Source organism: Limulus polyphemus, unplaced genomic scaffold (assembly GCF_000517525.1).
Source record: "Limulus polyphemus unplaced genomic scaffold, Limulus_polyphemus-2.1.2 Scaffold1039, whole genome shotgun sequence".
In the NCBI taxonomy this organism is placed as follows: Eukaryota; Metazoa; Arthropoda; class Merostomata; order Xiphosura; family Limulidae; genus Limulus; species Limulus polyphemus.
The window spans coordinates 313,410-340,632 of NW_013666649.1; the positions used below are offsets into that span (position 1 = coordinate 313,410).

Genomic DNA, 27,223 nt, shown 5'->3' on the forward strand with positions numbered 1-27,223 from the left:
GGTATGCTGAGTTCTACTTAAATTAAAACTCTGAGGAGCCTTTGTATTACTTCTAGCCTTTGCCTCATAATCTCAAATAATATAAACAAATATCAGTTATATCCTGTTTTGTTTTTGATTTTTACGATTTTAACTTTGAAAAATTCGTGTGTATGTGTGTGTATACGCATATGTGACGTCATCAACAATGGTTACCTTCACCCAACTGTATGTATTCTAGGCGCACATCATAAGCAATCGTGGAAATTATAAGACAAATTTATATATATAAACAGAAAAAGCCATGGCGAATGGAAGAGATTTCTACGCGGGTTCTCGAGCTTTCGAATGGTTAGCTATGCTTGTAGGGCTTCCGATTGATCAGGTAAGATTTGTTTCAGATTTATTCAAATTGTAAACAAATCATAGAGAAAGTGTTTAGTAACGGGTTGTAAACGTTAGACATACTTTGTAACAGTAAATTGTATTCTTGAGATGTCGGTCATGTACTGTATACTATGTATTGGGAATCGAGATTAGATGAAGGCAAAGCTATGGTAATAATATTAGTATTATTACTATAAAGTATTAGTACTACCAGTGTGGTGATACCAATAATAGCCCAGTATTTAAATTTCAATGTAATTTGTAAAGTATACTTAAATTAAACAGTTTTTATTTTAAATATAGGGACGAAAAGGGGTCATGTGGTCCTTCAAAAGTAAAAATGCTAAATAACATTTTAACTTTTATAGCTGTATTTTTAGGAAGTCATTGATTCATCTCTTAGAATTAATTTATTTCCCCCTTTCACATTTTTACAAGTTTGAACATTTGCACACTTTCATAAATTATTATAGGCCTATGTTACAAATGATGTTAACTAATAGTAATAGTAATATAAGACAAATCAAATTACTTCTACAGAGTAACTCTCTAACTTATAAGAGTGGTATCAAACACATATTCTTATATTTCACAAAATTGCTGATTCAACCTTCTATTTTGAATATATAAAAAAATACAACACTCTATTAACTATATACACTAAGTTTCATGGAACCTTGTATTTATAATTATAATCTGCTTTTGAATATAATAGAAAAATTTGTATCACATCCTTAGATTTTCAAAGGTGTTCAAGGCCTATCATATTAAACCTTTTGGTCTTAATATCATCATTAAGGCTTGCAATTCCCTCAAGCTAACTTATAAGTTAGTTTCAACATTAAAAATATAACTTATAACATTGCTCCCTTGAACAATCTCAATGCAGAAATAAAACACTACACTAAACTGTCCATTCTTCAAGTCCTTTTGGTGGTTTTCTTTTCTGAGGCTTAGATGGGATGGCATTTTTTCCCTTGTTGTCTCTGGCTGTCCTGTTGCTAGGGGAGTTTCTCCTGGGTAAGTGGCTAAACAAATCCACTTGTAGCTCTGTCTTTGATGATCCTCTGGAAGTTGTATCATCAGGAACTCCAGGTTCTACTGCTAAGTTCTTCTATGGAGTTACCCAGTTGGCCACTCTCTTACCATTGTGTTTCCAAAGGCAATCGTGAAGGATGACCTTCAGCTTGGATCACCTTTCCTCTGAACACCTTCCTAACTTTGGAGTTTGTATTTTCTTGTGACAAGAACTGTTCAACTGTAACATCAATTTTATCAGCACTTACAACATAGCTACCTTTTGCATTAGCACAAGCCAGTTTAGGTCTTTCTTGAGTAAAGTCATGTATGACATATTTATTTTTCACAACCACCAATCCCTCATGACATGCTGTAGTATTTGGTTACATTACATCCCAGTCATTTAGATGAAGAATTATTACTATCAACTCCTAATATGAGTATCTTACTTCCTAGTGGTACAAGAACCACATATCTGTTTCCACTGGATGTTTAATCTCTGATGTAGTAACTGCCATAATGTGCAAAGGAATTTTCCTGGTCATAGACTATAAAGGTATTTGAAGCTAGGTTAACCTAGCATCCATGTAAATCCATGAAGACAGTTCTAATGTGTGTGTGTAATTGACATTGAAGAAGAGTGCATATTGGAAACTGACTACAGTAAGGGTAACTTCTAACTTTCCTCTTTTTTCTTCATTTCTGGAGGTAATTTCTCATCTTTTGTTAACAAATTCGATTGAACAATTTTAACTCTAGAACTAGTGTCAATGACCATTGTGCAAAGTTTTTCATTAATAAACTCGTGGACTTGTGGATGATTTTCTTCAAATAATGAACTACTTTTCTCCTTTGGAATAAATGGAGTATTCCCAGCTGAACATTGCCTCACAAGTCAAATTGATTTCTGTTTTCTTGATGTCTCATTAGCCCTGTTGTTTCTTTGATTTTGTTGGGCTCTTTCTCTTTGTCTTCGTAATAGTTGTTTATTTATTACAGTTTTTGCTGTAATGGCTAGGTACCTCACATCAATAACAGTTATCTCTTTTTGGCATCCTTTGAGAGGAGCTTTTATTCCATACAAATCTTTGCCATTATTGCAGTTCCTGACAGTACAACCTATCAAGTTACACTTGAAACATCTGTTGTCCTATTGTTTAATTCTCTCATTCTGTGTAACTAGTTGTCTGATCAATTCTTTCAGTTCTTCTATACCACTGTTAGAGGGAATTGATATTTCAATGCCACATGATCTAAAATTCCTGTGAGTTCTAGTTGGTGCTGTTAGTAGTTTATCTGAAACCTTAATAGATTCTAGTTCTATCGTCATCTGGAGAGCTTCCTTTAAGGATGTATACTTGCTTTTCTGCAGCCTAATTCTTGTACCCCCATATGTTATGGCATCTATAAATTGTCTATGTGCTAACAAATCCATCATTTCATGAGGAATATCCAGGTAAGATAATTAGACAAGACTTTGTAGATCTTCTGCAAGTTTGGCTAAGGTATCTTCTTTTCTCCATACTCTGTTCCAAAATTTGCTCTGTATATTTCTTTCTGGTATTACATTCCAAATCTGTAGGATAAGGTGGCTATCAATGCTTGATTGTTGTTACAGCTCTTGGCTGGAAGGTTACTTGATATTATCAAAGCTGGTCCTTACAGATGGGCAGCAAGATGGATGAGTTATATGAGTTATTCCACCCATTCACTTTGGAAATTATTTTGAATTGAACCTGGAATGACACCCATGGTACTTTCCCACCTTAGTCCATTGGTTTCTCGATTTGCCAGTGTTGAACTGGCCAGCTATCGTATTTGATGTTGTATGAGTCAAAGTTTGAAGGCAAAATATTTACTCTTATATTTCCACTTCAACTCATACACTCTGTCAATACTTTTGGCAATGAAATTTTTAAGAATTTAATCAATTTTGAGAAGTCTTTTTCAGTTTGCATTATTTTATTAATTGTGAATTATAAGTAACAATTAACTTGATGACATAAAATTTGCTTACTTTAGTGGTGCCATTAAAGTAAATATTACTCATTAAAAAGAATGTATACATGTACATTCAAAATATGACACAAATATATCAAATCATTGATTAGTATTTTTCTGGTTTCTTCTGGTAGGTAGCATGACTTGTAAGAAACAGTCATGGTGGCAGTTGTTTGTTCTTGTCATTTGGATACTGTGTATTCTTTTGAATTCTTCCCATCAATCTTATTACTGTAATCTCTATGTACATCTTGAATAGTTTCATCAGTCATGTCTTCAGTCACTTATTTTTATTTTTAATTCCTCTTTCTAGATCTGCTTTTATTTATCTACCTCTTTCTTCCTGGACTTCTTTTAATCTTTTATAAATTTCTTCTTCATTTTCTTTTAATTTTTTGTCATCTTCTTAGTATTCTTTTAGGTTTTCTTTTCATTTTCACTGACACCTGAGGCACTTCACTAGTAACATAAGGTCTTTTACTTTCTCCTATCAAATCATCTTACAATCAATTTAACTAGTTTTTCTCCAAACCCTACTCATGTGAATTGTTTTTAGCTAATCTTTTATGTATCACCTTATCAAAAGTTTCCTTTCCAACATCCAGATAATGAGAAAAGATAAGCAAATTAGTAAAACAGGATTTCCCTTTAACTATAATTGTCATATGATATTTGGTAGTAGGCCTATTATATTTGTAATGCTAAATTCTTTATTCACTCCCTTAGGGTTTTTCGAGAATAATGTATAATAGTATTACAACCATACATTGTCTGCAATGTATACTCTTCTTCTAATGTCATATGACAACTATAATGAATTATAATTGTACTTTACCAGCTTAGAAAAGGCATTCACATCATAACCAGGTTTCCCTTTGGTGAATCCATCTAGCTTTCATTTATGATATTATATTTCAGTAAATTGTATTGTACAGCTTCCTTCATCAGTCTCCTATGCAAATAAGATTATTACAACAAACCACTTCAGCATGGTTGAGCACTATAAGAAAATTTCATGTAGATCTATTTTATTTGAATATTTTGATTTTTTACTGAAATAATTTTTGAAAAAAAAAAGGGATTTGCTCCTACAAAAAGTAAAAAAAAAGCTGGAATTTTCTTAGCATTTATCATAATGTCAAATTCACAGATTTGAGCATTTGAGTTAATTTTTCACAGAAAAACATATTCATACAGTAATTTTTGATATATTTAAGAAATACAAGTTGAGGAGGGGTAATAATGTGGGTCAAAGCTTGAGAAACCTTTTACATATATGGTACAATATTGTTTTGCCTCTTATGTTTACATAAATACTTTGACCTTTGACCTCCATATTTCAACCCCTCTTTAACTTATTTACTAGATGTTTTGAGATATTATATGAAGATGTTATAATTTAAAATTGCATTTGACATTATAGGTAAATGATGAGGAAATACTTGCTATTGTTTTTACTTTTTTCAGTAGTATATTCCATTTTCTTCATAAATAATATTTAAAAAAAATCAAAATATTCAAATAGAATCATATCTACATGAAATTCTGTTACAGGTAGAGTGGTCAAAAATGCTAAAGTTGTTTTTATTATAATCTTTTTTGCATGTGCAAAAATCTGTTTTTTTACACAACAGAACCCTCTCCAGAAAAAAATGTGAACATCTGCAACTTTGTTTACCTTGATCTCACTAACCTAAAATTTATGTCAAATAATTCATTTGTTTTTGTGTGCTTGAAAGAGATACTACTCGAGTATTACTTATATTGACTTTTGGTTATTGATCTTGCCTTGTCCTTCCAGTAGCAAAAGTCTTTGGTATCTTGGAATTCACCATTTCTAACTAAATGAACAAAAATTACAAGTTCATAGCAGGCAGCAAATGCTATATTATAATCAGAAGATAAATTTTCTTAAAAGTTGTTTTGGAGTTACATCCTTAAATATTTAGTGCAAAGATTGTTTGATTGATTTTTTTTCATGGTCTCAGTCTGAAGGCATTCATATTTTTATGTATCTGTTTTCAGTTTAACTTCCTCATTTGCCAGTTTATAGCCTTGATGCTTGCTATTGTTTACAAGAAGGTGCTTCCACCTAATAAAGTGACACCTCAAGTTCGGCATACAGTTGCTTTACTGATTGGAATTGTACTTGGGTATTTTTGTTTTGGACAGTAAGCATGTTGTTATATTTAATTGCATTAATCTTTACTGTTAGTAGATTTTTAACACAGTATATGAGGTAATAAAATTACTTTTAATTTTTGCTATATGCTTAATTTAAAATATGGAATATAAAAATTTAATTTGATGGGAAGAAATATTTAAAACATTTGTATATAAATAGCTTAAACTTTGAAAGTAATGTTAATAGTGTACTAGGAATAAAAATATATCTTGAAAGCTTATTTGTTTAGTAACAGAGAATAGACATCTTAAAACAACCAAATGATTTAATAGTTATGAACATTTTAAGTTGTATTGTAGCAAACATATGAAGCATGCAGTGAACCTTTGGTAATAGTTTACAGTATGTGTCTGTAATTAATTTAGTAGATACACTACTAATTTCACAAATTTTGTCGTACATGTATGAAGTTATTTGTAGATCATGAAAAAAAAAATTAACAAAGATTTTATTTTGAACTTTTTTATTTTATTATTGTCACGCCTTTTTGATTTAAAAAGAAAGCAAAGCTTTGCTACTTCTGGATATTATATTACATTATATATAGATCTAAAGTGAGCAACCAGTAATTTTTATGCATGTATAAGTAATGGAGGACACCATGTTTGTTGAAACAAACATATCAGTAATGATATTTTAAGAACCATATTGAACCATCAGAATATGAACATTTTGTGGTAGTTCTATCTTTAACACGTGGCTTTTAAAGCTCATTTCTTTCTTTCAAATTCAACTATAAGGAATTAAGTAATCTCACTTTATAAAACAAAATAAATATTTTTAACCCTCACCATTTTATGATGTTTGAAACAGTTATCACTCACTGTTATTATATATACTTCTGATATAGTTTAAATGCACAAATGTTATTTTAATAGAATATTTTACAGGCTTATTGATTTCCTTCCACAGCCAAATTAGCCATTTGTGTCTATTGGGTACTATATCATACATTATTATGAACAGTATAAATCCACAGATTATGCACAGGTAAGATATTTCTTAATTTTATACTAAGTTAGTCAATTATGAATGTTGTTATTCATGGACAGTATTGTAGCACAAAATAATACATTTTTGATTGAATGTCATAGTGACAGAATATAATACAAATGGTTTTGTAAAACCTAGAACATGTTCAGTAAAATGATTAATAGTAATTTCCTGTATAATACACAGCAGAATTTCTTGAAAGCTTTGCATCCTACTTCCCATTTTATTATTAATGGCATATTCCCTCATCTGTAGGTCATAGAGACTTACTGGCTAGAAAGTTGTAAATCTGGAACAGCTAGTAATTTATCTATATAATTCAATCACAAGAAGAAAATAGTTGAAAAAAATTCTAATTTGAAAACACAAAAATTTTGCTCTTTTAGTAAAGGAAATGTTAAGTTATACTAAAATGTTTTACATATATCAAGCTAAAATTGTTATAATGACAGGGTAAGACTTACATTTAGATATGAAAGCAGCAGCAACAAAGGTTATATCTAATATCACTAATCCAAAAAGTGCATTCACTGAACTGAACATAAGTCAATGGATAAACTATATGACCCACTGTTACAACTTTATTATTTATTATCTAGTATTTTAAGTGAACCTGTTATATTTGTAATAATTTTTGCACTAGATCATTTATTAACAGCTTTCCATTTTTTTAGGGGGATATTTAGTGATTATGAAACATATCAGAAATTAACTTTGACTCTGTTCAAGCATTATTTTAATATGTTGACACATGAGTTATAAGGTGAGGGCAAAATGATAAAACACTTAAACTTCTGTGTTAGAAGTACAAGTTCTTTCCATAAATGTAAAAATGTTGATAACAATGTGTTATATGTAACATCACTAAGTTTTTACGTGTTAGTTATTAACGTACAAATCCTCTCAAATCATTTGAGGTCTAATGCTAAATGTTTGCAAAATCCCAAAGGTTCTGCACACTACATCTCTGATGAACCAGCTCACTTCAGTGTGTCATTATTATATTAAATAATCTCAGAACTGGATATTGTATGAGCTTATAATATTTATATTGTCAAGAAATAAATTATATGTGAAAATGTAAAGATATGCAAAAAAGATGTTTTAAGATTATTTCACACAATTTTAAAAGATGTGTATATTTTTCCTATGTCTTAATTCTAAATATTTCATTGTAATGTACTATAGACTATATAGTATAAGTTGATCATAATAGCTACAGTTAGTAATCTCATAGAGGAAGTGAAAAAGAAAATTATATATATATAATGAAATTTGAAACCTATGAGTTGGAAAAAAGTATTTTTTTACACTCATGTTGTTTTGTTGGTTATGCAAGAGGCTACTTGGTTACACTCCCATAAACTTAGATTGAATAAATTATGAAGAAGTTCTTGATTAAGATAAGTTAGTGATATTGAACAGCACACAAATTTAAAAAGTAATTTTGAAATTAATAAAATGATCTTGTAAAAAAAAAATTGACTAGAAAAACTAAACATTTTTTAAAGTAATGTAAAAATTATATGTACTTGTGTTTTACTTTTTTGAAATACAAATGAGTGATCAAGCTTGTGAGTTGTGTACCACTGTATGCTTATGGAATTGTCTCTGTATTACATTTAATGCTAAGTATTAAATGTGTAGCTGGTGTACGAAAATTACTTATTTAAAGTAACTTCAATACAAATTAAATTACACATTTTGACTCTAGCATTCCATCACATATGAGATATATACAATGATCACATATGAGATGTATACAATGATAATATATGATGGAGAAAAGGTACAAATAAAGCTATATGCCAGTTTTGAGAAACAAAGTTCTTTGTACTTAATGTTTTTTGTTTTTTGTACAAGTGAACATAGGATTTATTTTCAAAAAAGGTAGTGTTTTATTGTTCCACATGTACGACAGTTTGAAAAGTAGCTGGAGGAAATAAATCTAAGACTATAATATTAACAAAACAATAATTGCTGCAAATAATACGTTCGATATTTTCTTTGGTTATGTAATCAGCCATGCTGTTGTTTTAAAAATCAAACAGTGTTTAAACTAACAATACTCAGTATTTGTAGTTCTAATGTTTAAAGCATAATTTATAATTTTGATAATAAAAAATTGTTACAAGATGTTTATTCACTAGAAATGGTATTTAACATAGTGTTTTCTTGTCGATCTGTTAATTTTTGTTATTATTATTGTCATAATTATTTTAATGTGTTGTGATTTTTTGGTGGTCTCTAAACAAGTGCATATCTTGTACTGTGTGTATGCATTATTTCTGCCACTCAATTTTTGTGTCTTGTGGAATTTTTCTTTCAGAAAATTAAAAATGATGTTTGTTTGTTCTTAATGATTAACAATATTTAATTATTTAGAGGAGTATTGTTTGTTGCATTACTCTACCTGTCCTCTCTTCACCTGCTACGTTTGACTTATGACTATGGTGGATGGACACTAGATATTACAGGGTAGGATATCTGAACAATTGAAAATTAGGCTTCCTTCAGTTTTCTTTATAAAGTCTGATATATACAGAGTAGCCTGTTACAAGTTTAAGAGGTCCACATGTTTAAGAATATTTTAGTGATTTAGGTTGTTAATAAAGTCTTAGGTTTGATATTTTGAAAATGTTTTAAAGATTGATTATTTGATATCAGAGCTTGAATTTATAAGTTGTTTAAGCATGAAACAATTTATAAATGTTTTTGATGCTATGCTAATCAAATAAAATTGTGCATTTTAGGCCAGCCATGATTGCAACCCAGAAAGTGAGTAGTGTGGCATTTAGTCTTCATGATGGATTAGCAAGATCAGAAGAAAACCTGAGTTTGGACCAGAAACGATATGTTATTAGGTTAGCAATTTTTGGAAGATGTCATTTTACAGAAGTCAGTCACTATTTTATGCCTTTGAAAAGGAAACAAACATCAGCAAATTTTAGACTTTTGTGGTGTGCAGAGCACCTTTCAGGTGTCGAGAGTACATCTATGTATCAAATTCCCAAGTTTAAGAGAAAATCCTAATTCAACAATTTTTAGCTCAAAAAATATTTTAAAATTGATATTTCATCTTTTTTTGTAATATTTATTTTGTGTAATTTGCAAAGAAAAATGAAAAAAAAATATATATATTCAAACTTTAATTTCTTTGCAGCTCCTAGGAGCTGTGTATGAATAACACTTATTGATTTTTGTGTAATTTCTTTTTGCCCATCCCAAAGCATAGCTTTTTTTCACAAATAAATTCTCATCTCTTGAGAAGATAATTATGCATGTTTTGTTTTTCATGTGATTTTAGTTCTCTTTCTCTCTCTGGTTTTATTACAACAACTTTTTATGATCTCACAGTATGTGATCTGAACAAATACTTATGAAACTCAGCTTTGAAATTAGCTACAGGCACATTTTAAACACCATTGGATAGAGCAGATTATAAACTTTTTATGTTGATGTAGAGTGAATAAAATGGTTTGAGAAGTAATTTATGATTTTACATGAAAGTGACAAGATGAAACTCCTGCAGAGAAGAATAAAATAATCTTATGAAAAGTTTTGAAGACTTAGGCATAAACCATAGATCTGAGAATATTTTTATTGTTTCATTAGATTATATTTATTTGAAATTTTATTTTATGACAAGACATCAGGTAAGCTCAGTTAAGTTTAGCGAGTACAGTACACAATGGCAAAATGTTTTAATGACTCAAATCTTTATTTAATGAATGTTATTGTTAAGTTCATTATATTAGAACAATGCAAAAAATGAAAGAGTATTTATTGAAAATAAACTATTTATTAGATACATTTGATCTCCACAAAAATATTGTTACCTATCCTCCTGACCTAAAACCATTTTCAAAATATCAAGTCCTAGGTCACCAATTAATATTTGTTAGTTTTTGCCTTTATTTTTATTTTATTTATAACCAGCAACAAGGTGGGATCTAGCTATAAGTGAGTTAGGTGACTGCTTATGGCCCCATGGCCTGGCTTAGTGATTGAAAAAGTAAAAATGTTCTAAGAAAAATCAATTTTAGTAGTCCTTCTTCGATAGAGTATAAGAATTAAAATGTATAGCTTGTTCAACTTTTCTATTTAATACTGCACCTGCTATACATTTTGTACTACAATGTCTTAATTTTGAGTCCTCAAATAATTATTCACATCATATTCTCAATTACATATGACATGTTTCTTGAACATGTATGCATATAACAATGTGTTATTGGGCCCTGCAGCTAGTACTAGTTAGCTACTCATTAGTTTTGTGTCAGCCACTACAGAGTCACCTTAAATGTTGTCATGGCAATGACTTGTATTTTGTGAAAGTTATGGTCTGACTCACATATTCAGGCCAAAAAAGAGAATTGGTGAATTTTCCAGAATAGAGGATTCTAATAAGTTTGAGAGAAGAAAATTCCAGAATGTTTTTAGTACACCCATCCCTCTATATGGAATTGAAAATAGAATAGAGTAGAACATGAAAAGTTGCCCATATAGTGAAATTCTGTACAACAAAACCTGTTTTCTCATAGACTCCCATTATATTGTTAGATATGTGTTCTTATTGAAAATATTTTGGCCCAAAGACATAATAAAAACTTGAGTTTGTAGAAAACCTGTTTTAGACACATATTTAATAAAATGGTTTAATCAAATAGGAAAGATGCCAGATGTGTCAGGAAAAGTTATTTTTCTCTTAAAATACATATATTTCTTAACTCCAGTCATGGCTAATTATGCACCAGTCAGTAGGAGTGGCTGCTACTTGTACTGATGGGATTAACAGTCTATGTACACATTCTTTATACATACTTTCAAGATAAACACTTATGTTGAATGAAATGTTTTTAACTACATACTATTTTAGACAAAAACAAACTTTTTCGTGATCATAATTCTTAGAAATTTTGTTTCCAATTCAAATATTTGCTATAATGATAAATAGGCATAATAGAAAATACAAGATCAAAAGAATATTATAATTGTACATAGAAATAACAATAAAGTGGACAAATGAAAGAACAATACTATTGACTATTTACAAACAGTAACTACGAAGGTGAGGAAATATGATAGAAACCTCTCACTATGTATTGCACAGGTACACTGTCTAGTAAACTTTATATGTTAAAGATTCAAAATTGTGTTCTCGACTGCACCTGCAGAATGTAGTTAGGATTTATAGCAAAAAAGAGAAAGGTTTTATCTTACCTTTTATATAACAATGGCAAAATGTATTACGCTAATGTTATAATTGATTTGGAAATACTGAAACCTGATTTGAGGCTTTTGAAAAATATGTGGATATTTATGGATTTTTATATGATACATTGAAACTTCACACTATTACAGAAGCAAAACTTTTGCAGCATTGCAAAGATCTTATGATTAAACTCAACTTCAATTATTCATGCAACATCAATGAATTAGAGGTATATGAAGAACTTAACTCTCTTGCTCTGGGCTGTGTTGATTCGACCAAGTTTGTGAGCCCAAATTAACCTTTAGAGATTCCATACTATAACATTTAACTTGTTTTGTGTATCTTCACGAAATCTTGCAAGCTTTCAGTAAGTGTTACGAGTCTTTTGTAGACAAAAAAATTAAAATTTTTAATGAAGTATTTTTACTAAAAATATCTCTGCAAATATATGGAGTTTAAGTGTTGACTGCTCTGAGTGTAAAATGATTTTCATGTTAAGATTAAAAATATTTTTCTTCATCTGAAAATTCTGAGATTTCATTTGTATAATCTCTAAAACCTCCTAAATATATATCAAACTTTTTTTCAGTAAAACTTTATATTTCATATTATTTTTTCTACCCTAACTCTCTCTCTCTCTCTCTATATATATATATATATATATATATATGCATTTGGTCAATTTTACAGACCTCATAACCACCATAAAAATACAAGATAAATTTAAATTACTCTTTTTTTATTTTCTAGAATGACTGTAAATTGTATCAGGAAACTACAGTGGTTTAACCCATATAGCATAAAGCTTGTAACAGTATGCATCTGTTTATAGTTAATTTTATTGTTTTTTCAACTGTACGTCTAATTTTGTACATTATGCTTTCGTAAACAAATACAGTTGAAGGCTATAAAAATTATGCTTTGTCTGAGTAATAACTATATTATAATTAGTAATTTACATTAAGTTCTTTACTTCTTGGAGGGGTGATAGATATATTAGAGAAGAGGGTAAACATAGAGAGCAAATGTTGTAAGTTTTATACTTGGGGAGATCAAGGATTTTTTAAAAATAAATTTTTGCAAAATATAGTGCCGAGCAATTTTCATAGCCAAAATTTCCTATGTAAGCGGTCAAGAGTGCACCGCATGTCATATTTGCCTACGGCCCCACAAATTATATCCAGCCCTGACCAGCAATAATGACAATTGCAATTAATAAATTAATAAAATAAAAGAAATATGTTAATGAATATGAGTCAAGTTTAAATTGACTGAACATACAAAATAGAACTTTGTGATCAGCAGTAAAAAAAAGAATTTAAATTCTAAGATGAAGGAAATATATTTAATATTTTTTTCATAATATTGTCTGACTTTAAAATTTTGGACATTTCAAGACATAAAAAGAAAATAGAAAAATTAAATCAAATTATATGAATTTGTATATGCCAGAACTAAGTATTATTTGTTAAGTTTCTTCCAAGTTTTGTGCATGTTGTATAAGTATTTTTACTGTGAGAAGGAAAAATCCAAGGGATATCAGTAACATGATTCTGGTCTGGAAGGGGTTTTATATTCTATAATGTCTAGACATTACTTTTAGAAATATTAAACCTTTTAAATAAAACTTATTTATTCTAGATAATCTATATTCAAACAGTGGTTTAAAATATAAACTATAACAAATTACCTTGTTGTATAGGCTCTATTACCCAGTTACAGTATGTTTTTTATAATTATGTTGATTTATTAAAAGTTGTATGTGTGGACAGAATTTGTTTTCTTGTATTGTGGTACTATGGTCAGATCACTTTTCAACTTAGTGTTAAAAGCATCGTTTGCACTATTTATAAGTTCTTTTTTTTTCATGAAGTTTTGTTGAAAGTTTTTTTCTTTTTGCTTAAACATTGTGATGGTACTTTCAGACAGAGTCCATCAGTGCTGGAGTTTTTCAGTTATATATTCCACTTTCAAGGCCTTATGTGCGGACCTCTGATGTTTTACAATGATTACATTACATTTATAGAAGGAAAGTCGTACAACAGAGTTAAGCATCCTCAGGTAGTGTTCTCAGATTGCTTATACTGTGCAATTATGAAAACATCTATGTATGAATATTCCTAAATTTTTTGTTACCGGGTTTTCATATCTTAAAGTATTTTCAAGTAAAGTTGTTCATTCTTCATAAATGAAAAGTATTTTGCAATTTGTACAAATTTAATTTATTTTGGTTGAAAGCTTTATGAAGGTTGAGTATGCTTTATTAAAATGATTTTGGAGCCTCCCCATCATTACAGTCCATGCTGCCATGTCTGGTCATGCTCTAGCTGACAACCATGCATCTTGTCAATAGCCCTGCAGTGTAGTTTCTATTGCAAAAAGCTCCATCATAAGGCTATAATGTTCAGGGAACACAGATCCTCCATGCTAACTTTCCTAGTGTATGAGGACAACAGTTTCCCAGCTCCTGTTCTAACAGTCCACTTGCACATGTAGAATAGAATGTTTCCAGATGAGATCTTGCTTAATTACGTTGCCTAGGCCATGTGGATGGTTTTTGATGCTAATCTTTGTGTTTCTGGATTCTCACTTGTTACAAATGCTTCACATTGCCTACTACTACTACTAGGGTACAACTTGTTCCAGGTCTCTTTCAGCATGACCCTTGTCCCCAATTTGATCCATATTCCTAAGTTTCCCAATGCCATTAAGTTCAAGGAATATCTCCATCTTGAAAAGTCTAAATTCCCAACCTGAACACACCTTTACGATCTGAGTATTTGAACAGTTTCCATTGGAAAGGGCTCTTTTCATACCCTTCTCAAAAGTGATTAGTTTTGGTGACATCACATTACCTGTGAAAAACCAATGTAGTTTTGGTACAGCCTGTTCTACTACAACTTTATATTTGTTGTGGTTGTCACATGACTTGCTAATTTGCATATTCAAAATCGTTTTAATATAACTTACTAACCATCTCCATATAGTCAACTAAAACAAGTATAAAAAATAACAATTAAATTGAGGTAAGCTCTAAATTATTAATTCGTTATGTTTTAAATCTTTTTCTTTCTTAATTTGAACTTTTTTTTTACATACATAATTATATTGTCTGTTTAGTTTTTTGAGTATTTGTTTTATTTTAAAAAAGTAAGTTCTTTACAGTAATGGAAATGGTTTTTTTTCAGGGACAAGCACTCGATGAAACAACTAAATATCTGATCTTCCAGGGTCCTCCATTGGTCTGTTTTTTTTTTAAATAGTCATTCATTCATGAAGCAAATGTATAATATTAAAAAATAATTGAAACTGTTTGTATGTTGGGAAGGACTTAAAAAATGTAGTTGGAATATGACTCTCCCAGAGAAGTCTACAAAAAGTTTATATTTGCAAAAAAAAAGGTTTAAAAATAATAATTTTTTGTTTATATATAATTTATATATATTTATTTATTTATAAAATATGATGTAACCAATTTTGAAAACAGTATTATTTTGTGTATCAGACATGAATTACTGTTTCTTTATCTTTACATATTAAAGACATGATTACTAAGTTTTTGTTTTATTTTGAACTGAAGTTACTAAAATAATCAATATTTGTGCCTATGTTGTTACTTTAGGAACAAGTAATACAGAAAATAACTGTTAGCATATTCTTTGCTCTCTTCCTGGTGATCATTGTGCCACATTTTCCTATTACATACTTAACAGGTGAGAACTTATTTTTCTAAATGTTTGAAAACAGAAATCTTCATAGTATTAATGTTTTACTAAGAAAAAAAGAAGTTAAATGTACACTCACTTTCTAGACTCAAAGAAATCAATGTAAGTAAATAATTCTGTTATCTATATTTCAAAAAATAACTCATCCTATTATGTAGTAAAGAAATGTCTTTATTGACATAATTTTGCAACATTTTACTACAGGTTTCTGTAATTAGCTATAAGTTCTACACAAACAGGTTGTGTCAAATCTTGAACTATGCTAATCCTACCCTTAAGTTTGTCACACATGGTTTTAGGCTATTTTCACACCTGACAGACTTGCTGAATAATTTATTAAGGAAGTCTTGATGAATTTTGTTTAGGTGTGAAAATAGTGATGTTGGAGAGAGACTGGTTTCCATTTTCTGTTAATGAAGCCTACCTGGCGATGTGAATGACATGGTATTCTTGGAGACCTAATGGGTGTGAGAATTAAATGTAATTCTAATCAAAATTAATTCCTAGTTTCACCTAGGTGTTTGCAAATTTGTCTGTAGTATGTAGCCGTGACTGAAACCTGACCACGACAGAAAGAGAGAGTATATATTATTTTATATTTGAATAAACATTTAAAGTCTTTGTTCACCCAGCATTTCATGTGGCATTTATGTTAAACTAGCTGGAGTACCCATCCATTGGACAGGTGAAATAAAAACTTGTTTCTGACAAAGGATAGGAAATTGTGCTTTTATGTTTTTTTCTTAACATAAACATTAAAAGTGCAATATTGAAAGAAAGACACACTGTTTCAAGAATTCTAACAATAGTGGTTATATAGTTCATTCTAATGCTGATGGATATAAAACATTGGTAGTTTTTCATTTATAATTACAACTCTCCTGTGTAAATTGTATCAGATCTTCTCCTATTGTTATCTGATAATTCCACCTGTTTGTTTTAAGTGTACTTTAGAATACCAAACATTTATCATATTGTATTGAGAATGCAAATTTTTTTAGTTCTCAAATTATTTATACTATCAATCAGCAACTGCAATTTCACTAGTGAACATTACCCAGGCCATATTTTTTATCTAAAAAAATTCAATTCATATGGACCCATAGGAATCAAATTATTTGTAATTTACTTATTTTTTTTATAAGCAACAAATAATTGATTTTACTGAAGAGACGCATTTTATAGATCTGTGGTTTGTGTGGCTATAACAACAACAATGATTATAATTTGTAACCAATCTTTCTATGGTGATTGTCAGTAAGAAGAATGTGATTATATCTTGCATGCACATCTTATTTAATTGTTGCTCACTGCTGCTGAAAAGGCATTTTGCTTAATACAAAAACACCTCAGGTTGGCTATGCATGTAACAAAACAAGCTTCAGTTGAAATGCTATTTATATCAGTCATTTATAAGATATCAATTATTATAGTATGTAAGGCCTTTTGCCAGTGAAATTCGGTCTATAGCTCAGTGGTTTTGTTACATTAGATCACAATAACACCAATAATTATTTTTTTAAAGAATATTTCTTAACTGGACCTTTAGGGATTTCCAGTGAGAAGAATTTAATATCTAGTCTGCACAACTTGAGTGCTTCATGAAAGACCTGTCAGCAGCAAAGTCTTTAATTAATTAACAACTAGGAAGAATATGTTGAAACATATGGTAGTTTTAAGAAGATCAACATTTCATTCAGTAAATATGAGTAAAAAGGATTCCTTAGAGAAAAAAAAAGTTAATGGTAAGGATGATAACCTTAACATCACAAAGCTGATACATTGAAACTGTGAATGAAAATATTGTTTTACATAATAGTGTTGTTATGAGTTTACTTACTGATTAAGTATATTTTATTACAAATTGCAGCTTTTTCAGTCAGTAAGATTTGTATTTAGAACAGGTACAATGTTTTGATCACTGGTATACTTTACAATGATCACAACAGTGATCAAAATGTCATACCTGTTCTAAATACAAATTTTACCTACTGTAAAAGTTGTAACTTGTAATAAATTTTTTTTATGTAGTTCTCCAGTATTGTAGCAAACAGTTTGCACAAAAGACCTATTTAAAGTACTTTTGGCTCAATTTTTTAGAGGGTGGACAAAATATTTTATGCTAAAATTCAGTTTTTTTGTTCCATTGTTGTTTTGTAAAAATACTGAAAATAGGATTTTACTGACATAGTTTAAGTGTAAAGAAAGTTATTGTAGTTACATATTGTCATGTTCTTCAATGACCTTTGTTATCATCATTTCTCCATATCCGGCGGATATCGGTTATTCTGTATATTTACTTTTGATTTTGACAGAAAAACTTTTGCCACTTTCTAGAAAATGATTTCTCTCATATTGCAGTGTGCACTACTTGGTAAGACGAGAATGCATGTGCCAAGTGAGTGCACTGGGGATCTCCACACCTTCAATGCTTTTTTGGAGAGGAGGGAAGCAAAATCTATTAAAAATTCCTGGATCGTGCCCTGTATGAAAAACAGAATTTGTACAAGTTCTTCGAATCTTAGACTCTAATTTCATGTACAAAGCATACAAGTGTTTCAAAAAGTATAGAAATACACTGAAAATACAAAATATAATTTCTACTGAATTGAAAAACCCATCATTAGGCAATGAAGTACTTGACCACCAAATATTTATGATATATGGTACTAACAGACTTCTTTATCTTTTTTGGACAGTTGGAAATGAAATTTCAAATATTAACATGGATTTATGACTGTTTTCTGTATCCTCTCAGGTTACAAAGATCCTGCTCTTTTTTGTTTGAAAGTTTGACAATTATCCTTACTTGTACTTCAAGAACATGAACTCTGATATTTAAGCTAGATACTATTTTTTTGGAGATAGATATGTTAAAAATAAGTTATACACCATCTATTTTGTAAATGTAAAAAGCAAATAATGAATATTTCACTTTTTATTTATTTATTTTTACCTCTAGAAGAGAAGTTTTTAAATGAAACACCATGGCTTTCACAAATGTTCTACATCATAGTTGCAACATCGGTTGTAAGAAGCAAGTATTATCATGCTTGGCTTTTAGGTGAGCTCATACACATTGGTGTCTTCTTATTGTTCACAATATCATGATCTTGTGTTAGACTTTCATGCTAATTATAGTGAAAAAGGTTATGGCTAGATGTAGGTTGTATAAAAGCTAGTAATTCAAATTCGATGACGAGGAACCCCCTTTGAGACTAATAATGCTTGGAGATGGCTTGAATGGTGACAAAACTTTGTCGAAACATTGTACATTTGCTGTTATGTTAAACTTATATTAAAGTTTTTCTTCATTACCGATTCAAGCCATCTCCAAGCATTAAAAGCTAGTAATATTCATCCTTTATATGCTAATAGGTAGAAATATAATTTATTATATATGTTTTATTATTATTTTAGGAACTATAGTCAAAACCTTTTCAGATGACTGAAATCGTTAGATGTCAGTGCAGTTTTGGCTTTAATAAACTGCTCCTGCCAGTTTCTAGTGTAGGATAACATATTTGCTTCTCTACTGAGGCCTTCTTCAGTTCAAAGTTAAAGTATAGAAGTCAAAACCTTGTCTTGTTCTAGACATGCAGGAGCAGTGTATTAACTTTCTGTATATAAGCTTGGTCAATTTTACCAACCTTGTAACCACTATGTAACTATGCAACTAAACATACTATAACTCTGAATGTACTAAGTATATCTTCACAAAATTTGACAAATACGTTGCACACAAAAAATGAAATTTTTAATTAAAGTATTTCTATTAAAGATTTGTCTGTGAATTTACAAAGCTTTCAGTGAGTCAGTCTGAGTAGCTGCCCAGTGGCACAGTGGTATGTCTGCAGATTTACAATGCTAGAAACCAGGTTTCAATACCTGTGGTAGGCAGAGCACAGATAGCTCATCCTGTAGCTTTTTACTTAACTTCAAACAAACAAACAGTCTGGGTAAAAATTGATTTTTGTATGCTCAGAATTAAAAGAATCATTTTTGTCTTACAGTTTTCATATTTCATTTGCATAACTGCTAGAACCATCTAAATGAATATCAAAAGCTTTTATCAGAAAAACTATTTTATCTGTCATTTTCTCTACTAAATGTAGAAAAATCATGAATGTACAATGAAAGGAAATATTGGAAATTTTGAAATAAAATTAATAACATTCTTTTCCTTCTTCTTTTATTGCATCATTTGACAAAATTGGAAACTTATTTATATTCACAATTTCAACTGTTAACCTTTTTGCATCTGTTTTCTTTTAATTTTATGGTTTTAGTGCTAGTGCGTTGGATCACTGTTCTCCATTAAAAGCAATAAATCACACTGGGGGCCCATTAGTTGTCTTCTGTAAACATCACAAGCAAAGCACGTTACCTGCATGTTCTCTACACTACAGGTATAAGTGTGCCAGGCCTCACTTCTTTTTTTTTCATTAAGTTGGCTGTTGAAATGAAAATTCTTGTATCTTTCAAGTATACATTTGAAAATGCAAGGTATAGAAGACACTAGAATAGAATGTCCCAAAACTACTGTAATTTAGCTAGCTCTCTAAGAGCTATAAATAAGTTTTAAAAAATTATTTTACTGCATGGAGCATTCACATTACTCAACACAAATGAAGCTTTTCTTATCAGTTACTCTCTTTCACTAACAAAAATAAACAGATGATTTAAGATTTATGTAGATTGTAATAAGCTGTTTTTGTTGATTGTAAATATCCATCAGGTAAGCACACATGAGTAAATAATAAGCTTGAATGCTAGAAAAGATGGGAGGGGCTTCTCTAGTACATTTGATGAATTTATTGATATTTCAGCAGCTTGAAAAGGTCTGATGTTCAAGTTTTATTTCCTTACTTTTCATTATCTATGGGTTGTTTTTCTAATTGGTTGAACACACTGAAAGCCGTATTAAGAAAGATATGTATAAGGGAGATTTCAGGGTGCAATCACACCAGCCGACACAGAGAAAGAATTAAGATAAAACTTACATAATATAAAAATTTGAATTATAAACTACATTCTGATGCCAAGTTAATTGACATACACTGATAATAAAATTGTTTAATTAAATTTTGAATATAACTCTGTAAAAGTCATGACGTGCACTTTGACACAGTCATATTGTTAGGGATAAAACAAAACTACCAGCCCTGCACTGCCTAAAATACCCTCAATTCAAATTGACCAAGTTTGTAACCATTTTGTACAGTTTCTATACTCTAACTTTTAGTACAGCAAGTGTATCTTCACAAAATTTGGCAGACTTTATGTATTTTTGATAAAGATTTGTCTGGGAATATATGAAGTAGTTTGTTTACTAGTCTGAGTGCAAAGGGATTTTCATCTTAAGATTAAAAATACTGAAAATTTTCAAATTTCATTTGTGTAATCTCTAAAATTACCTAAATAATTATAAAACGTTATTTTTCATTAAAACTTTATATCTTATCTTATTTTCTCTACCCAAGCTTTATATATGAGATTGGTCAAAAAATTTAAATGAATCTAAATTACTGTTTTTTCTTTATAATTGAATTCAAATTGCAATATGGAACTACATTTGTTTATTCTAAGTAGCTTCAAACTTGTAACAGTATAGATCTGTTTATACTCATATTTTATTGTTTTATTGCTCTTTGAAGCAAGTCCAAATAAATATTCTTGACATAAAATTTGTAAATAAATTAGCAGATGTGGAGCTTATGTTACACCATCTTTATATGTAAAACACTAGAAGTACTTAATTGGGTCTTCTATTTTTTTTTTGCTGTCTACTATCGATGACACTTAACCCTACTTTTTATAGTTATGGTACTGTTGCACTAAACAATTTTTTATTTAATTAAATAATGCACCAAAGAACACAGAATAATAACATGCAAAAGGCAGACAACATCCCATAACTATCATATTTTTTCTGACTTTCTAATTATGTGACAAGAACCATTAAAAATTCAGCTGAGCTTGTTGATGTTTCCTGTGGGAAAAAAATTTGAACTGGAAACAAGATATACAATTCTCTGTACAGAAAATAATGTACTATATTACATCGTTTGATAGGTAAAAACCTTGGCTTTCTATTAGTTATAAATAATTAAGTATTAAGCATCAGAGACAAATCCTGAAAGATAGGATGTGACAGGTGGGTGTGGCAAGAGGGGTCTGATTTTTTATTTGATAGCTCTGTAACCAAATAAGATTGAAGGCTATATGAATTGTGCTTTGCTTGAGCAATAACAACATTATAATAAATAATTTACATTAATTTTCATACTTCTTGCATGGTAAAAGGGTGGTAAAAAGAGGGGATACCTAGTGAGCAAATATCACAATTCTCACACTACGGGAAATATTGCCTTATAAAATTAAGAACTTAAAACTTATATAATGTTAAAATTTGGATTATAGTTATGTTTTTATGCTAAGTTTATTTATATACCATTATAAGAAAGTAGTTTAATTAAATTTTCAATGCAACTTACTAAAACCTCCTGACATGTACAAAATGATGCCTGTTCTGAAAGAGACAAAACAATATTAGATTTTATGCTATGTTGCTACCTGTTTTTATTATAATATATTAATTAAATACATAATTGAAGATCCAGGCTGTAATGTTGAAACTGTTTTTATGACGTATAACAACATTTTTGATTGGTCATGCAGGAGAAGCAGTTTGTAACGCTGCAGGCCAGGGATTCAATGGATTTACTAGTGGTGGTCAACCAAGATGGGATCTGATGTCTAATGTAGACATTGTGAGATTTGAGGTATAGTGAGACTGTAATCTGGGAGGAAAGTTTTAGTTGAGAAAGTTGCTTGAAATGCAAATAAACAACCATCAGTAGGTTTACTTACCCATTTAAAAGAATAAATAATTACATTATATTTTATAATATACCTGGTTTGTGTTTTTTATAAGATATTCTAGCCTATATATTTGGCACTTTTGTCTATTAAATGACTTAAACAGAACACTATTCCTGTTGGGTGTTTTTAAATGCAATGTTCTACACCATATTCATTCTATGTGTACCTTTAAAAGATTTAAACTGAACACTCAATTTTGTTTTGTTTTCAAATATTCTGCCGTACATTCAGATAATACGTGCCATTGAAATAGTGTATACTGAATAATATTTCCAATTTCTTTTTATATGTCATATCCAACTTTACATCCTTTCTATATTTAGCTGTTAAATGATTTAAACTAAATACTGACTTCAATTTCTCTTACCACCTATTTTATATTATTTCATCTTCCACCTAAGTTTTGGCATTATAATAGATATCAGTATAATTATCAAAAGTTTTTCTTTGTGAAATTAAAAATAATACCAACACATTTGAAAGGTATATTTAATTTGGCCTACCTTCTGTAGGACTAAAGTTTCTTGTTCTACTTTCATTTTGTCTGTGTGTTACAATAAATGTGAGCAATAACAGAAATAGTTTAAAACATTTCTATAGCCATGTAATGAATGCTATTTATATTAATAGATGTCGGTGAACTTCAGAGAATCGTTAGAAACGTGGAACAAAACAACACAGGTCTGGTTAAAATCAATTGCTTATGACAGGGCAGCAAGTCACAAAACATTGCTAACATATATTCTGTCAGCCATCTGGCATGGTTTCTACCCTGGCTACTACTTCACTTTCCTTGGTGGAGCTTTGCTCACTGTGGCAGCTCGTTCTGTTAGTTTCAGAATATTTATTATCTCCTATGTAATTTGAAATGGGTTCATGATTATGCTTATCTTAGATTTAAGAATTTTTAAATTTTTAGTACAATTGTATAAAAACCTGTACTCATATCTGATCATAGTGTAGGTTATGTCTCATACTTACTTGTAAAATAACACATTATTAGAGTTTATGGTGTGAAAATAAGAATGTAGTTTTTTTTATTGTTTGAAAAAAAAGTAAATATTTTTAGAGAAGTTATCATTTATGCAATAGAACACTTTTCTCGTTATAGGAAACAAGTTGTGAACAATTTTATAAATACTATCAATAAGCAATTTTATATAGTGTGAAATAATCAACACCAACAAATCTTTAAATATTATTGTGCTCTTAATCAAATCAGCAGAAATTTTACTGTATTGGCCTGAATTTAAGACAAGGTTTTTTTTAAAAAAAAGTAAGATTTGAAAAATACAACTTGCCATATATTCGTGGACTATGTTGTCAGTAAAGCAATAAGCTTGAAGGGAAATTTAAATTATGGCTTAGCAATATTTATAAGTAATTTATGCCAAACTCAGAAGTTTAAGAGGTAGGATGAAAAAACCTAAAATGGACAATTTAGCATATACATGCATCACATGATACAGAGATGAAGGTTGTGATATTAGATATTTCCTTTTAAATTAAGAAATTAATCGTATATAATATTAAAATATGAATTATTAATGTCATTTTGATGCCAAGTTTATTGATATACATTGATAATAAAGTAGTTTAATTAAATTTTAAATGTAACTTTGCAGCCATGGGATGGAATCTCATTTGAGATTATTAATAAAGTCTTCAAGAAGTGCTGCTGCATATCAAATTAAATGGACAGGATCAGTGATAACATTCCGTGGTCTACTGTACATTTTTTTTAGATACAAAAAATTAATTTATCACCTTTGAAAAGTAAGGTTGTCTTAAATTCTGGTCAGTACCGTATTGTAAGTCTTATCAACAAAAACTGTTAGTCAACATGGTTTCTATCATTAACTTGGCACTTCTTTGCTTTAATTTTACAAGTAATTGAAAATAAAAGTGTGTTATCTTTTAGCTATGTTCTTTAAAAGTAACAAATATAAAATCTTTTGTGGTATAATGCTCTCTACTTATTTTTACTTACTTGGTAATTAAAGTTATTTTGTTTAACAAATTACAATAATAGTTCTTTTAGAGATATTTATTAGATTAAATCAGAAGTTGAAATGAGTGACTGTACTTAGTTTCTTAGTTAAAAGGACTTACTACTATTTTATACCAAATCAGGTGCGACGAAGTGTACGTCCTTACTTTCAGACCAGCAAGCCTATTTCAGTGTTCTATGATATTCTTTCTTGTCTGGCTACACGAGTGGCCTTAGCGTACATAGTTTTTCCATTTATTCTGCTAGAATCAATGGCCTCTCTCAAAGTTTATTGGTAAGAAACATTTCTTGCTACATTAAGTCCTTCTTGTTTTAAAATTGTTATATTTTTGGGAAAGATTTGTGGACCAGTGACAAAAATCTTCATTCTTTCACTGTGTCCCATTGTTTCTTGTTTCATTGTAAAGCTCCATAAATTTGGTATAACTTGGGAAAAAAAAATATAATAAGCAACTTTTCTAACGATGATTAATTCTTGAAGAAATATTCTTTTTAGGATGTTGTTTTCAAAGAATATCACTCCATATCTGCCTTTCATTTTTTTTTTACTTACCTGAATTTTTATTCGTTTACTAAATAATTGGAATTTTAAAAAATAATCCCAAAAAAGTTTTTTCTGCTTTTGTATTTTTTTAATAGGAAAATTATTCAAGGGTGCTTCAGGTCTGAGATGTTATGTTTCAGCTTAGTTAGTAGTGTTAAAATTGAATGTAAAATGATGAAAACATTGTTAACGTTCTAATAACCATTTCCTTTTATAGAATACTTTATAACTATTTATAACTATAATACTTTCTGTACTAAGGAAATATGAGAGACCAAAAGCATTGTTGGTATTTAGTCAGTGGAATGTAGTTGATGTTTATGTAACTTTTAGAAGAAGTCATGTTATTGCTGGTTTCTTAGTTCAACTTTATATATTGTTATATTTTATAAGAAAAAGAAACAAATTGATTAAAATATGTTTGTGATCTGTATTTAAAATATGTACACATTTGCTTATTTTATGTCCAAAGGCATTTTTAACACTTCAAACTACTTGATACAATTTTCTTAGGGGGTTCATCCGTACTGATCAGCTATGGATATAGAAATCTATAAGTTTTTGCACTATTTTGGGAGCCCACAGTATGAAGAGCTTACTGCTCCACTGCCTCAAAGTTAAATATGCTACTGTTTGTCATAAATTTACATTTCTCAAAAAAAAATATATTTAATATGCTCCACATAACAAGAGAAATAAACTCTGCTCTATTAAACTGACTGAAAGGTGTACATTTGGCTGAAAATACTTAAGATTCTATTAAATCTTGAATATTTTTACCTGTTTATCAAGAATAAACAAAAAAATGACATTTTTTGGCACACCAAAAGGTAGTCTTTATTAGTTGTTTCAGCAACACTGTTATTGTCATCAGGATTATTTACTTTTGATATACAGTAGCATAATGTGCCTGAAAAGAAATTTTCTTCTGTTGATGTAGTTATGCTTATTTCCCATTGTATATAGTTGTAGTTTTAAAAATGTAAAAAATTTTTTGTTCTTTTATTCATAAGAGAAGTTGTCACTGTAATAATGCTGTTTTTCTTTCTACTAGGAATTTCTATTTCTTGGGTCACATTATTGCACTCTTGGCTATATTTGTGCTACCCATAGTTTTACCACCACAAACAAAATCGGGTAAAAGTTCATCAGCAGAAAATGACCAGCGCATCTCATCAGCTTCAGATACTAGTTGTTTCAGTCAGGCAACTGCATCTTTCAGTTGATTAAAATGTACAGGTTTCATGTTTGTGTTGTTTACATTCATGTATGTGCAAATATGTAGGATACATTTTAAAAGTATCTGTACAAACTGTAGGACAGCAGTTGGAAAGTAGTGCCATCTGTTTGTTGAGCTGTGAAACTAAGATTTTGTTAATATCTGGTGTAACATTTAAGACATTATTTGGTATTGCTGTGGTATAAATTATGTAATTACTTTTAGTTTTACAATTGCTTTGATAACCAATCAAGTAAGTAATGTTATCAATTTTTCTTATTGAGCCTATTTGAACAATTAATTTATATATATATTTACACTGAAAGGAAATGTGCAAGCTAGTGAGGAGCTTATTAATAATTTAAAAACGTATTATATATACATATATATTTTTTATACAGATAACTTAAATAAATCATATCTTGTTCCCAAGTTTATTTTATTTCAGGTATGAGCAGAAACACAGAGTTTATCCTGAGGTTTTGTGTTCATTTCATGTAGATTATTTTCAGTCAACAAAATTGTTGTTTTTACTAATTTTAGACAGTAATTCAGTATTAACTGTAAAATAAATTTATCATCTTATTTTTAGATACCTGTAATTATAAAAAAAAGTAAACTTTTTATAATTTATTGTTATATATTTTATTTTATTTTGTTAATTTATGTATATTGTTTTACAGTTTAGTATTTCAGAATATTTCAAGAATACATAGTATATTTTCACCTAGGTAAATGATAATTTCTGGAAGGTGACTGATGCATTTAATTTCAACCCTGAGATTTTATGCTGTTAATAACACCTACAGAAAACAAATTCCAGATTTTGGTTTTTTAAAAGATGTTTGGTTGTATTGTGTCACAGATACAGTCCATAAATCAGTTGTATCATGTATCGAGAAGTGAAATTGGTTAGTACATATTGGTTTTAGTACAAGTCAATCTTTAGCTTTTATAAACCTTTTGCAAGGTTTTTAGTCAGTTTTAATTGTTTTTGAGTGTTTCTTCTCACTGAATTAGAATAAAGCTTTTTTTTTCTTCTAAGCATTACTAATAAAA

The 27,223-nt window shown here is 29.5% G+C and overlaps 1 protein-coding gene across 1 annotated transcript; it reads left to right on the forward strand.

Moving 5' to 3' along the window:
* LOC106461826 (lysophospholipid acyltransferase 2-like) lies at positions 1 to 26,755 on the forward strand. The gene is made up of 13 exons (XM_013921683.2): positions 1 to 364; positions 5,413 to 5,558; positions 6,485 to 6,562; positions 8,951 to 9,043; positions 9,319 to 9,429; positions 13,706 to 13,841; positions 14,969 to 15,022; positions 15,403 to 15,493; positions 18,468 to 18,569; positions 22,187 to 22,290; positions 23,021 to 23,218; positions 24,524 to 24,675; positions 26,000 to 26,755. The coding sequence occupies exons 1-13, from the start codon at positions 284 to 286 to the stop codon at positions 26,169 to 26,171; spliced, it is 1,518 nt and encodes a 505-aa protein (XP_013777137.1). The 5' UTR covers positions 1 to 283; the 3' UTR covers positions 26,172 to 26,755.
* The last annotated feature ends 468 nt before the right edge of the window (positions 26,756 to 27,223 follow it).